The 12,427-nt window shown below is 37.9% G+C and overlaps 1 protein-coding gene across 1 annotated transcript in view; it reads left to right on the top strand.

The window, feature by feature from the left end:
• The window catches only part of LOC128513823 (uncharacterized), a 179,549-nt gene that overhangs the window by 23,738 nt on the left and 143,384 nt on the right, over positions 1–12,427 (top strand). The window contains exons 10-14 of the mRNA XM_053487372.1: positions 4,037–4,128; positions 5,010–5,064; positions 6,538–6,669; positions 8,316–8,447; positions 10,033–10,164. Coding sequence (XP_053343347.1) covers positions 4,037–4,128; positions 5,010–5,064; positions 6,538–6,669; positions 8,316–8,447; positions 10,033–10,164 — 543 coding nt within the window. The remainder of the gene's footprint in view (positions 1–4,036; positions 4,129–5,009; positions 5,065–6,537; positions 6,670–8,315; positions 8,448–10,032; positions 10,165–12,427) is intronic.

The following is a 12,427-nucleotide window of genomic DNA, read 5'->3' as shown; positions in this document are numbered from 1 at the left end:
AGATTAAAGTTCGAAACCAGACCATCTCAGTCTTTCCTGACTACACTGCCAAGATAGCATGGGCTCGGGCTGCATTCAATACGGTCAGGCAGCAACTCCGTGGCATTGAAGGTGTTCGGTATGGCATGTAGATACATCATTGTTGCTGGTACCCTAATGCAAAAAAAAGGTTTTGTTGGTAAATGTATATGCCCCAAATTTTGAGGATGCTGAATTCGCTAATAGATTGCTGAGTAACATCCCCTTCTTGAATACCCATTTACTGATCCTCGGTGGAGATCTGAATTGTGTTTTGATTCAATTTTGGATCGATCTAATCCCTGTAATCTGACTCCATCATCTTTGTCTAAAATATTTCCAGATTTTATGAAACAGAATGATCTTATTGATTCATGGAAATCTTGCAACCCTTCAATCAAATTTTTTTCTTTTTCCTCCCAGGTGCACCATACTTATTCCAGAATTTATTACTTTTTTATTGACAGAACTCTTAATTCGTGTGTTCTGATCAGCTGATCATTCACCTCTGCTATTTGATATTCAACTTTCTACCTATAAATGTAGCCCACCACTTTTAACTCTCTTCTTCTGGCAGATAAAGAATTTTATGAATTCATTTTAAGTTTTATTGAGGAGTTCTTGTCCTTCAATCAAAATGATTCAGTCTCATAATCTCTGCTATGGGAGACACTTAAATGCTACCTGAGAGGTCAAATTATTCCTTATTCCGTTTTTGCTAATAAAATGATTAATGCCAGGCTTAAAGAACTTACAGCTGCGATTAGTAACCTTGATCAAAGTTATACACTGAACCCTTATGAATATGGCGACAAGGCAAGTCACTTGTTGGCATATCAGCTACGACGACAAGCAACTTTGCGTTTAATACCTAGTATTAAAACCACTTATGACACCTTTACTACAGGTTAAAACATTTTACGCTTCGTTATACAGGTCAGAAATTCCTATGGACAAGGCTAAAATCACCGAATTTCTTCATAATCTTTCAAACCCTGTTATTGATACTAACATTGCCGGGCAATTGGACTTCCCATTTTACGTTAAAGAAGTATCAAATGCTCATACAGCTACAGTATGCAGTCTAATAAAGCCCCAGGTTTATTTCAGTCGATTCCCTTATTTTTGCCAAACCATTTTTTTTGTCTCACTGGACAAGATTATTGATTCTTAAAAATTTAGTGGAGGACTTGCATTACCTAATTTTCTAGCTTACTACTAGGCTGCTCACATCCATAAACTTTGCTACTGGTTAAAATCTTCCGGATCTTCCTTTTGTAAATTGAAGCTATCATTCTGTAAGGGATCTAATAGGGATCTAACTATACCAGCTCTGCTCTGTTCCTCTTTACCCATAAAACCCTCTCTGTATACTGATAATCAGGTGGTTCTTAACACATTTAAGATGTTCTTTGTTTTTTGTGTTTTTGTTTAGTTGTTTTTATATATATATATATATATATATATATATATATATATATATATATATATATAAAAATGTTGAAAGGTAAATTCAATTTAAATTCAACTCAATTTTATTTGTATAGCGCTTTTAACAATGGTCATTGTCTCAAAGCAGCTTCACAAAAATAAAAAAATATTTTTTTTCAATTTCAATTTCCAAAAAATTTAATAAATTATGTATGTGTGAGAAAAATGTGTTTAGATAATAATGAGATGAATGCATGATGAATGAAATGTCTCTGATGAGCAAGCCAAGGGTGATGGCGACAGTGGCAAGGAAAAACTCCCTGAGATGGCAATAGGAAGAAACCTTGAGAGGATCCAGACTCAACAGGGAACCCATCCTCATATAGGTGATAACGTTTAGAGATGATATTACATCATGTGTGTAATGCAGCTGAAAGTTCAATATAACAGAAATTCTTTAAATTAACATGAAGTCCAGGTTAGCATAGGGACAAGTCAGTAGGTGCAGAGGGCAGATGGGGTCTGGATCACTGGAAGCACAGGAGCAGCATGTGTAGCTCCAACCATCATGAAGCAGAATCCAGCTGGAGCTGGTCCTTCTCTGGATGCCTCAGGAACCTCGCAGGGTTGGCCTTTGTCTACTGAAGCTGGCACAATCCCCAGATGCCTCGGGATGGGTAGAAAAATACAAAACAGATGAAGACAATTAGCGTAGTTGCCATTCAGGATAGATGTACTGAAGTATGAAGTTATGGGATGAGTTATGCTTATGCTAGATTAAAAAGATGCATCTTGAGTCTACTTTTAAACTGAGAGACTGTGTCTGAGCCCCGAACACTGTCCGAAAGACTATTCCAAAGCTTTGGAGCTAAATATGAAAAAGTGTGGGAGTTAAACCATTTAAAGCCTTGTATGTAAGTAATACTATTTTGTAATTAATTCTAAACTGAACAGGTAGCCAGTGCAGGGATGATAATATTGGGGTTATATGATCATATTTTCTAGATCTAGGGAGAACCCTGGTGGCTGCATTTTGGACTAACTGAAGCTTGTTTATTGAGGATGCAAGACAACCACCTAGTAATGCATTACAATAGTTCAGTCTGGAGGTCATGAATGCATGAACTAGCTTTTCTGCATCAGATACGGATAAGATGCTTTGACAATATTTCTAAGATGGAGAAAGGCTGTTTTTGTAATATTGGAAATATGATTTGATATGATCAGGGTTGCGTCACTATACTTGTGTTACTCGACCTCAGTGCAGCTTTTGACACTATTGATCATAGTATTCTCCTTCACAGATTAGAAAATGTAGTAGGAATTAAGGGAACGGCCCTCTTATGGCTTAGATCCTATTTGACTGATCGTTATCAGTTTGTAGATTTAGATGGTGACCATTCCTCACGTTCTTAAGTTAAGTTTAGTGTTCCACAGGGTCCTGTTTTAGGGTTAGGGTTAGGGTTAGGTTGGGGTTAGGTTTAGGGTTAGGGTTAGGGTTTACAAGCAGCTAGAAGTAAGCTTTCTAAACACACTGTGATATTAAATGGCCTTTCTGTTCTATCAAGTGCAACAGTAAAAGACATCGGTGTGATTATAGATTCCAGCCTTTCATTTGAAGCACATATAGATAGTATTACCAGGATAGCATTCTTTCATCTCGGAAATATTTCCAAGATAAGAAATATATTGTCACGAAATGATGCAGAAAACTAGTTCATGCTTTTATCACGTCTAGGTTGGATTATTGTAACGCCTTACTGTCTGGTTGTTCAACAAGGTGCTTAAACAAGCTTCAATTAGTCCAGAATGCAGCAGCAAGAGTCCTCACGCGAACCAGAAGATACGAGCACATCACTCCTATCTTATCCACATTGCATTGGCTTCCTGTGAAATTTTGCATCAATTTTAAACTACTCTTGACGTATAAAGCATTAAATGGTCTCGCGCTGCAGTATCTGAGCGAACTGCTTAGATCCTGTGTCTTACGATCCGCCATGCCTAATTCGATCAAAGGATGCAGGCTGCTTGTCAGTACCACGTATTACTAAAACTACAGCAAGGGGGCAGAGCTTTTTCTTACAAAGCCCCAAAGTTATGGAACAGTCTTCCAATTAATGTTCGGGACTCAGACACAGTCTCAGTGTTTAAGTCTAGACTAAAAACCTATTTATTTAGCCAAGCATTTTTGTAAATAATGCTAAATAATTTTTCTTGCTCATCAGGGACAATCATATCATTTTGATTCATACACATTCACATTTCATACAAACTTAATTCATTTGATTGTGTAAAGCTGCTTTGTGACAATGTCAATTGTTAAAAGTGCTAAACAAATAAAATTTAATTGAATTAATTTCCAAAGGACAAGTTACTGTCTAATATTACACCCTGGTCTTTAAATGTTGAGCTAGTAGTAACAGTACATCCTTCTAAACGCAGGCTGAATTGTGAAAGGGTGTGTGCGGATACTACTTTTTCTAAAAATTGTAAATGGTATTTGTGTAAATGAAACTACTTTGTTTTCCTTTTTTCAATGAAAATATTTGCAAAAAAAATTAATAAAAGATAATTTGATTCACTGCAGGTAAAGCAGGCTCCTCAGCCCAAAGAAGTGTCACAGCAGGAGGAAGTGGAATATGCATCTGTGTGTATCAAAGATAACAATCTGAACAATGGGTAAGAACTAATGCTGTACACAATGGAAGAGTCAGGTTTACTGTTTGCTAGTTCCTTTATCTAGAAAGAAGAGATTTTACTGACATACATTAAATATACTGATGTTTTAGTACCGTGTCTGCTTACTTAGTAATATTATCTACAGTTATTCTACAGTGAGTCTCCATAAAGACTTTTTTAAGCAAAATGTATCTATGTTCACAAGCCTACCTCTACATGATTGACATTTCTTTGTAAACACACACACACACACACTGAAGGAATCATCTTAAAAAAATTAAGAAGACATTTGGCTAAAGAGTCTTAGTTTCTCCTATGTATGTATGTAAGTATGCCCTTATGAATTAAGCCTTTTGCATGGGGTCTAATGTTTAAGAGCAGAAGCTAACCGTTTTTCTAAACTGCTACTCATGCTACAACACAGAGCTGCGTAACACAGTGCTGTCTGCCCTCTTCTGCATACTTGACCTTATAGTTAGACCATGATTTCAGAGTGTCACCTGGTTTAAAAGGTAAAAAAAAGTGGTGAATATAAGATGGTTAATATTATGAAAGTGAGTACATTATTCTACTTTGCTCTGCTATAAATTGGAAAGAGATCTTGGTATTTTAGTCCAAGTTGTCAGATTGTTGCACCACAACAGCACCCACAGTGTGTATAAAAATGCTTGGTGTCTCCCAGGGGGCAAAAAACTCCCACCCAATTAACCAGGAAAAAAAACATTCAACATTGAACAGTGTCTGTCTCTGCTCTTTAGCTGAGGATCTTATGAGATTGTTGTTTATTAGTTGTGCCTAAATGGAAATTTCTGTTCTATTCACTGATTCACCGTCCACTGTCTGGTCTGATAGCTACCAAAATGTTTTTTTGATTCTATTAGGAAAAAGGATGATGCTCCATATGACACTATTGTAAAAGCTGCAGAGCAAACAAAGGTATGACATGCAGTAGACAGTACCTTGTTAAAGTGTAATAACCAAACTCGTTCATAATTTGACTATATTTATTATAATTTCTCATTTTCCGTAAAACCACAGCTGATGTTCTGCTGTTTCATAATCTATGACAGCTTCCTGAAACAGAACTCAAAAAACCTAACCATTATATATTAACTCTGTAAAACCGGACAAAAGTGTGCGGTGAAGACCAACTTGCTGCTGCACAAATATAACCCACAGACATCCCTTTGAATAGTGCCCATGAGGTTGCCATAGCTCTGTTTTACACTCTGAGGCAATGGGACACCCTTGCCACTATTAGCTAATGAAATAGCTTCCACTTCCAGTGGAAAAGCTGTTGTTTAGACAGCACCTTACCCTTTACTGGACAGTCAAAGCAGTCAAACAAGTAATCACATAAGCGCATATTATATCATTACATGTTCTAGTGCCATGTACAGATCACAAATTATTTTCAAATAACAATTTTCCTGCTCCTCAGAAGCAAAAGAAGGGGGGCAGGAGCTATAAAGGTCGAAGACCATAGAGTATAGCTATATATCAATGGAGACAACCTTAGGTACATAAGCTGTGTTCAGCAGTAAAGAAACCCTCAAACTATTAACAGCAATCTGTGTACAAGATGGATCTACAGACAGAGCATGGAGATCACCCACTCATTTAGCAGATGCTAAAGCAAGAAGAAGTGCTGTCCTATATGAAAGGATTTTCATATTTAACGACTTAATGGGCTCAAGTGGAGGACCACAGATGGCCTCAAAGGTAGGAATGCTCAAAGTTAGGAATGCAATGCTTTCCTCAGGGACCTCCTCAAGCACTAACATTAAATCCCAAAATGGAACACCCATTTTAATTCCATAGTTCGGGACGGGGGTGACCCACCAGTAGAGAAAGTTTCCATGGCTCTGTTGCTAAAAGGCTGGCTATCTCTGCCTACCCTAACTTTGCCAATAAAGAGGCCATCAGGATTAGAGACAGGCCCTGTTGGCGGACCCTCTCTGTGCATCGATCCCCAGAGGGGCATCGTGTTCTGTTCTAGCGAAAAAAAGTGGGCAGTGAACATTTTCTCTGGATGCAAAAAGATCCACTACTGCCCTGTTGAAACGCTTCCAGATCTGAGCCACCACCAATGGATGCAACCTCTATGCTCTCACAAGCAGGCCCCCCCTGGAGGGAAGAGCCACCCCCAGATTTAGGTGCCCAGGAATGTGTGTGACAGTTTCAGCAGGAGAAATGAATGAGTCCCTCTAAGTCTGTTTATAAGTTCACACTCACCAGTGTTCATATAAATACTTGAGTTTCAGAAATATTATTGTCTTGATCACAAAAACAAAGTTGAAGGAAATGGTACCCATTTTACAACCATTTTAAAGAAGCCTTGCTTGACTTCTGTACACACACTTGGTTACAGTTTTTTTTTTATCTGAAAGGTAATTTGATTAATGGCAGGTAAAGCAGGCTCCTCAGCCCAAAGAAGTGTCACAGCATGAGGAAGTGGCATATGTGTCTTTGTTTGAGGTTATTAAGAAGAAGGATGACGCTCCAGAGGACAACATTGTAAAAGCTGGAGAGCAAACAGAGGTATGGTGTAGTATGTAGGTAAGGTATCGCATGCACTAGACACTAAACCAAGCTGATGTTCTTCCGTTTCCCAATCTCTGACACTTTCATGATCCAGAACTCATTAGATTCTAACACCAGTTCAGAACCTCAGAAGATAACCATTAGTTGCCCGATTCAAACCACCTGCTGTGCATGTTTCTATTTTAAAGTCTTTGGTGTAGGCTTTATTACCTCAGAGTGGACTGTGCCATTAACATTTCTCATGCTTTAGCATTCCTGATTCCATGTGATCAATAAACAGTAAGGTGAATCACAGGAACTTTAACACTTTCATAGTTTTAAGATCAATTTCATGAACTGACTTTATTTTTCAAATCAAATACAACACATTACACAATGTAACAAAATTTGTTCTTTTTCTTGTTTTTGATCTGAAGACAGACCAAAGACAAGACCAAAAAAAAAAAGTTCTTTCCTAATTGTAGTTGCATAGAAAAGGTATGATTGTTTCATGATCGACCCTTCAAAATATCGACGTGGGAAGACTGCACCTTCTATCATAAATCCAGACATTACATCATCTATTGCCCCAGTGCCACACAGCACAGAGCTCATGTCTATTCCCCTCCAAAGAGAGATCAGCTGTCTTCAGAAGTGAGCAATACTTCAGAAGAGGTTAAAAACGACCAGTTAACCAGATTACAGATATGTAGAAAAAAGGAGAAACCCATACTACCCCAACCTAAAAGACCTTGGTAAATACCTGCATCTCACAAAGTCCAAAGCCAAGCTTTTGAAGTTGAGACTTAAGCAGTGGAAGTTGCTACATGAAGTGTGCATGTAGCAGATCAGAGAGAGTGTCATATTTATTTTTTAAGCTTTTTCAGTTGTCAAGATGAGCTTTGCTTTTGCAATGATGTAACTGGTCTGTTTAAAGCAATTTGAATTTTCTGTAACCTCAGTGAGTGGTGCCCCTTTATTGACAACTCATGCAGGTGCCTCAAAGCTGTGCTGCTTCATAACCAAAACATGTATCCATCTCTTTCACTGGCTCATTCGATGCAGCTTAAAGAGGAATACAGCTGTGTCAAAATCATGTTAAATGCTTTAAAGTACAAGGACTATCGCTGGGAGGTGATCAGATACTTAAAAAATTGAGCTATTCCTAATAGGTCTTTAAGGCAGCTTTATCAAGTATCCATGTCATATTTGTCTATGGGACAGCAGGGACACTGAGGAACGTTACCACAGGAAAGACTGGAGCGGGCCAATTGCGTTTAATTTGGGCAGAAACTATGTCAAATGGGAGCCACTGGTAGACCAACGAAAAGTAATGTTTTACAATTGCACATAAAATTGGGCTAGATGAATTGATTAATGACCCTAACCCTAACCCTAACCCCAGATTTAGGTGCCCAGGAATGTGTGTGACAGTTTCAGCAGGAGAAATGAATGAGTCCCTCAATGTCTGTTCATAAGTTCACACTCACCAGTGTTCATATAAATACTTGAGTTTCAGAAATATTATTGTCTTGATCACAAAAACAAAGTTGAAGGAAATGGTACCCATTTTACAACCATTTTAAAGAAGGCTTGCTTGACTTCTGTACACACACTTGGTTACAGTTTTTTTTTTATCTGAAAGGTAATTTGATTAATGGCAGGTAAAGCAGGCTCCTCAGCCCAAAGAAGTGTCACAGCATGAGGAAGTGGCATATGCGTCTTTGTTTGAGGTTATTAAGAAGAAGGATGACGCTCCAGAGGACAACATTGTAAAAGCTGGAGAGCAAACAGAGGTATGGTGTAGTATGTAGGTAAGGTATCGCATGCACTAGACACTAAACCAAGCTGATGTTCTTCCGTTTCCCAATCTCTGACACTTTCATGATCCAGAACTCATTAGATTCTAACACCAGTTCATTTATTCATAGTAAAAACGAGAACCTCAGAAGATAACCATTAGTTGCCCGATTCAAACCACCTGCGTGCATGTTTCTATTTTAAAGTCTTTGGTGTAGGCTTTATTACCTCAGAGTGGACTGTGCCATTAACATTTCTCATGCTTTAGCATTCCTGATTCCATGTGATCAATAAACAGTAAGGTGAATCACAGGAACTTTAACACTTTCATAGTTTTAAGATCAATTTCATGAACTGACTTTATTTTTTAAATCAAATACAACACATTACACAATGTAACAAAATTTGTTCTTTTTCTTGTTTTTGATCTGAAGACAGACCAAAGACAAGACCAAAAAAAAAAAAGTTCTTTCCTGATTGTAGTTGCATAGAAAAGGTATGATTGTTTCATGATCGACCCTTCAAAAGACCTTGGTAAATACCTGCATCTCACAAAGTCCAAAGCCAAGCTTTTGAAGTTAAGACTTAAGCAGTGGAAGTTGCTACATGAAGTGTGCATGTAGCAGATCAGAGAGAGTGTCATATTTATTTTTCAAGCTTCTTCAGTTGTAAAGATGAGCTTTGCTTTTGCAATGATGTAACTGGTCTGTTTAAAGCAATTTGAATTTTCTGTAACCTCAGTGAGTGGTGCCCCTTTATTGACAACTCATGCAGGTGCCTCAAAGCTGTGCTGCTTCATAACCAAAACATGTATCCATCTCTTTCACTGGCTCATTCGATGCAGCTTAAAGAGGAATACAGCTGTGTAAAAATCATGTTAAATGCTTTAAAGTACAAGGACTATCGCTGGGAGGTGATCAGATACTTAAAAATTGAGCTATTCCTAATAGGTCTTCAAGGCAGCTTTATCAAGTATCCATGTCATATTTGTCTATGGGACAGCAGGGACACTGAGGAACGTTACCACAGGAAAGACTGGAGCGGGCCAATTGCGTTTAATTTGGGCAGAAACTATGTCAAATGGGAGCCACTGGTAGACCCACGAAAAGTAATGTTTCCACAATTGCACATAAAATTGGGCTACATGAAACAGTTTGTCAGAGCACTTAAGTACCTTCAGGAATTCTTCCCAAAACTTTTAAATGCGAAAGGCGAAATCAGGAATCTTCGTAGGCCCACAAATAGAGAACATTTTGTAGTGCAAGGAATATCCTAAAAAGCTTACCAGGACACAAAAAGCTACATGAAGCAGCTTCGCTGCAGTGGCTTTGTAACGATGCGGCTTGTGCGAGGGGCAGGGCCGCGCATAAACTGTTTCGAATGGGCAGATCTGGAGGCTGCTACAACGCAGTATTCCGAACAGCCAAAGGCACGGCCATTTATACACGTAGTTGATCACAAAAACAAAGTTGAAGGAAATGGTACCCATTTTATAACCAGTTCAAAAAATCCTTGCTTGACTTCTGTACACACACTTGGTTACAAGTTTTTTTTATCTAAAGGTAATTTGATTAATTGCAGGTAAAGCAGGCTCCTCAGCCCAAAGAAGTGTCACAGCATGAGGAAGTGGCATATGTGTCTTTGTTAGAGGTTATTAAGAAGAAGGATGACGCTCCGGAGGACAACATTGTAAAAGCTGGAGAGCAAACAGAGGTATGGTGTAGTATGTAGTTAGGGTATCTCATGCAATATACCAAGCAATGTCAAATGGGAGCCACTTGTAGACCAACGAAAAGTAATGTTTTCGAGGTTTAAGCTAATAGGAAATAAGAATTACTATTCGAGGACAAAAATTGTGTTACATTGTAATAATCATTATAACTAATTAGAATTTTGTAGTTCATTATTAAAAGCTGATACCTGTGTATTTATAGCTGAATAAAAATATCCTTGATTGACTTCTTTACACACACTTGGTTATAGTTATTTATCTGAAAGGTAATTTGATTCATTGCAGGTAAAGCAGGCTTCTCAGCCCAAAGAAGTGTCACAGCAGGAGGAAGTGGAATATGCATCTGTGTGTTTCAAAGATAATAATCTGAACAATGGGTAAGAACTAATGCTGTACACAGGGGAAGAGTCAGGTTTACTGTTTGCTAGTTCCTTTATCTAGAAATCAGGGAGATTTTACTGACATACATTAAATATACTGATGATTTAGGACCGTGTCTGCTTACTTAGTAATATTATCTACAGTTGTTCTACAGCGAGTCTCTATAGGGGGCATAGAGGCTTTTTGTGAACTTTATGTGTGTTTTTTTTGTGAGCCACCTTGATAAAAAATTTTGGAGCACATTTTTCTAAACGTATCCCCTACAGTATGTATGTACTTATGTCTTTATGTATAAAGACTTTTGGGACACTCTGTAGAATTAACAGAGTGTTTAAAGTGAACTCACTACTGTACTGTACTGTAACTCCAATTTAGCTAACAGCTAGCAAACCCAGTTTGGCAGTTCTCTGTTCTGCCTTAAATTTCCAATTCATTTGAGGGTTATTGCAACTTCACTGTTATAAATTCCATCACTGGGTTTTGCCCCAGCTCTTTAGCACTTTTATTTTTGTTGACTAATGCTAGTCAGAATATTCGCGAGCCTGCTTCATATTTTTAAGCCTGCTATCTTTATCGAAACATTTCACATGTTCACATTTTAAAACCCTGTTCAGTGTGATGTCTAGCAGTAAGAGAATTCTATGTTACGTGGCTTTTAAACGGTTTGTGTTTGATTGCAGGCATGACCACACTAAGCAGGAGAATGTGGACAAATCTGTGATCTACAGCACTGTGGGAATGAAATAAATACACCTCTCCAGTCATATCTTCATGGGCCACTTGAAAGGGACAGAAAGGCGACCAGGGTTTGCTACTGGAACCTGGATGATGTGATGTGTTCCTGACACATGTCTTGTAATAAATCTTGTGTAAATGCTCTGCTGTGGCTTTTTTGTCTTAGAGCTTTCTACACTTACCGCTTCTCCTCTTCCTGCTGCAGTAGATAATCTCATCCAGACACCACAGATTTAATCTACCTGCTGTTGTAATTATAATGATAATTTTATGATCATTTTATGTTTCAGATTTACAAAATGATCATACAGAATCATACAATTCTAACACACATATTCCTATATGCCTTTTCTCTGTAATGATTTATATTGTCACCAAACAGTGTGACCCAGAAGAGGATCTCAATTCAATGACATTTTCCTTGTATAGCATTTTAACAAATCTGTGTATATATCTTTTACATTTATATTTCATTAAATTTATACCCATGACCAGCATGACTTTTTAAAAATATTTTTTTATCTGTTTACATAATTATCTCAACCACCACATTATCTTAAATTACGCAAATGTAGTTGTAGCTCTCTTGTCTCCTGTAGCTTACTGTTGCAATTGTTTGTTTTATGCTTTAGTTTTCTTTATTAAAACTTTAGTTTTCAACTAAACTTTTAAAAATTTCTTCACCGAGATATACTGTATGTAAATATTTTAATTTAAACATCAAAATACAATATTGTAGGTTTTATTAGCTGCGAGCAAGAGAGTAACCACAAGATGTAAATAGAAAGAAAGGGAAAGAGGAAGCACATAAACAAGTTAGTGCAGTCTTAGTGAATTTTTTTCTCTGTGTAAGTAGTATGGCTTATGAGCCGTCTTGGAGAACAGCGCGGGTCTGTGTGTTTAGGCTCAGTGGATGCGGTGTCATTGGTAGCGTGCAGGGTTGCGCAGGTGAGACAAGAAGCACTGAGCAGGTCTTCATCTGCGTTCATGTGTTGTGCACCTGACCTCTGGACCACAGAAAATGAGAAATCCTGTATGATGAGGAACCAACAAGTATGGTGTTTTTTGCTCCTCTTCTGCCCATGTAATGGCAAGAGCCTCCTGTTTTATAGATGTGTTTAGCTGACA

The sequence above is a fragment of the Clarias gariepinus genome, chromosome 26 (genome assembly GCF_024256425.1).
Source record: "Clarias gariepinus isolate MV-2021 ecotype Netherlands chromosome 26, CGAR_prim_01v2, whole genome shotgun sequence".
Lineage (NCBI taxonomy): Eukaryota > Metazoa > Chordata > Actinopteri > Siluriformes > Clariidae > Clarias > Clarias gariepinus.
The sequence above is the reverse complement of the archived record's forward strand: the minus strand, read 5'-3'. Positions and strand labels throughout refer to the sequence as shown.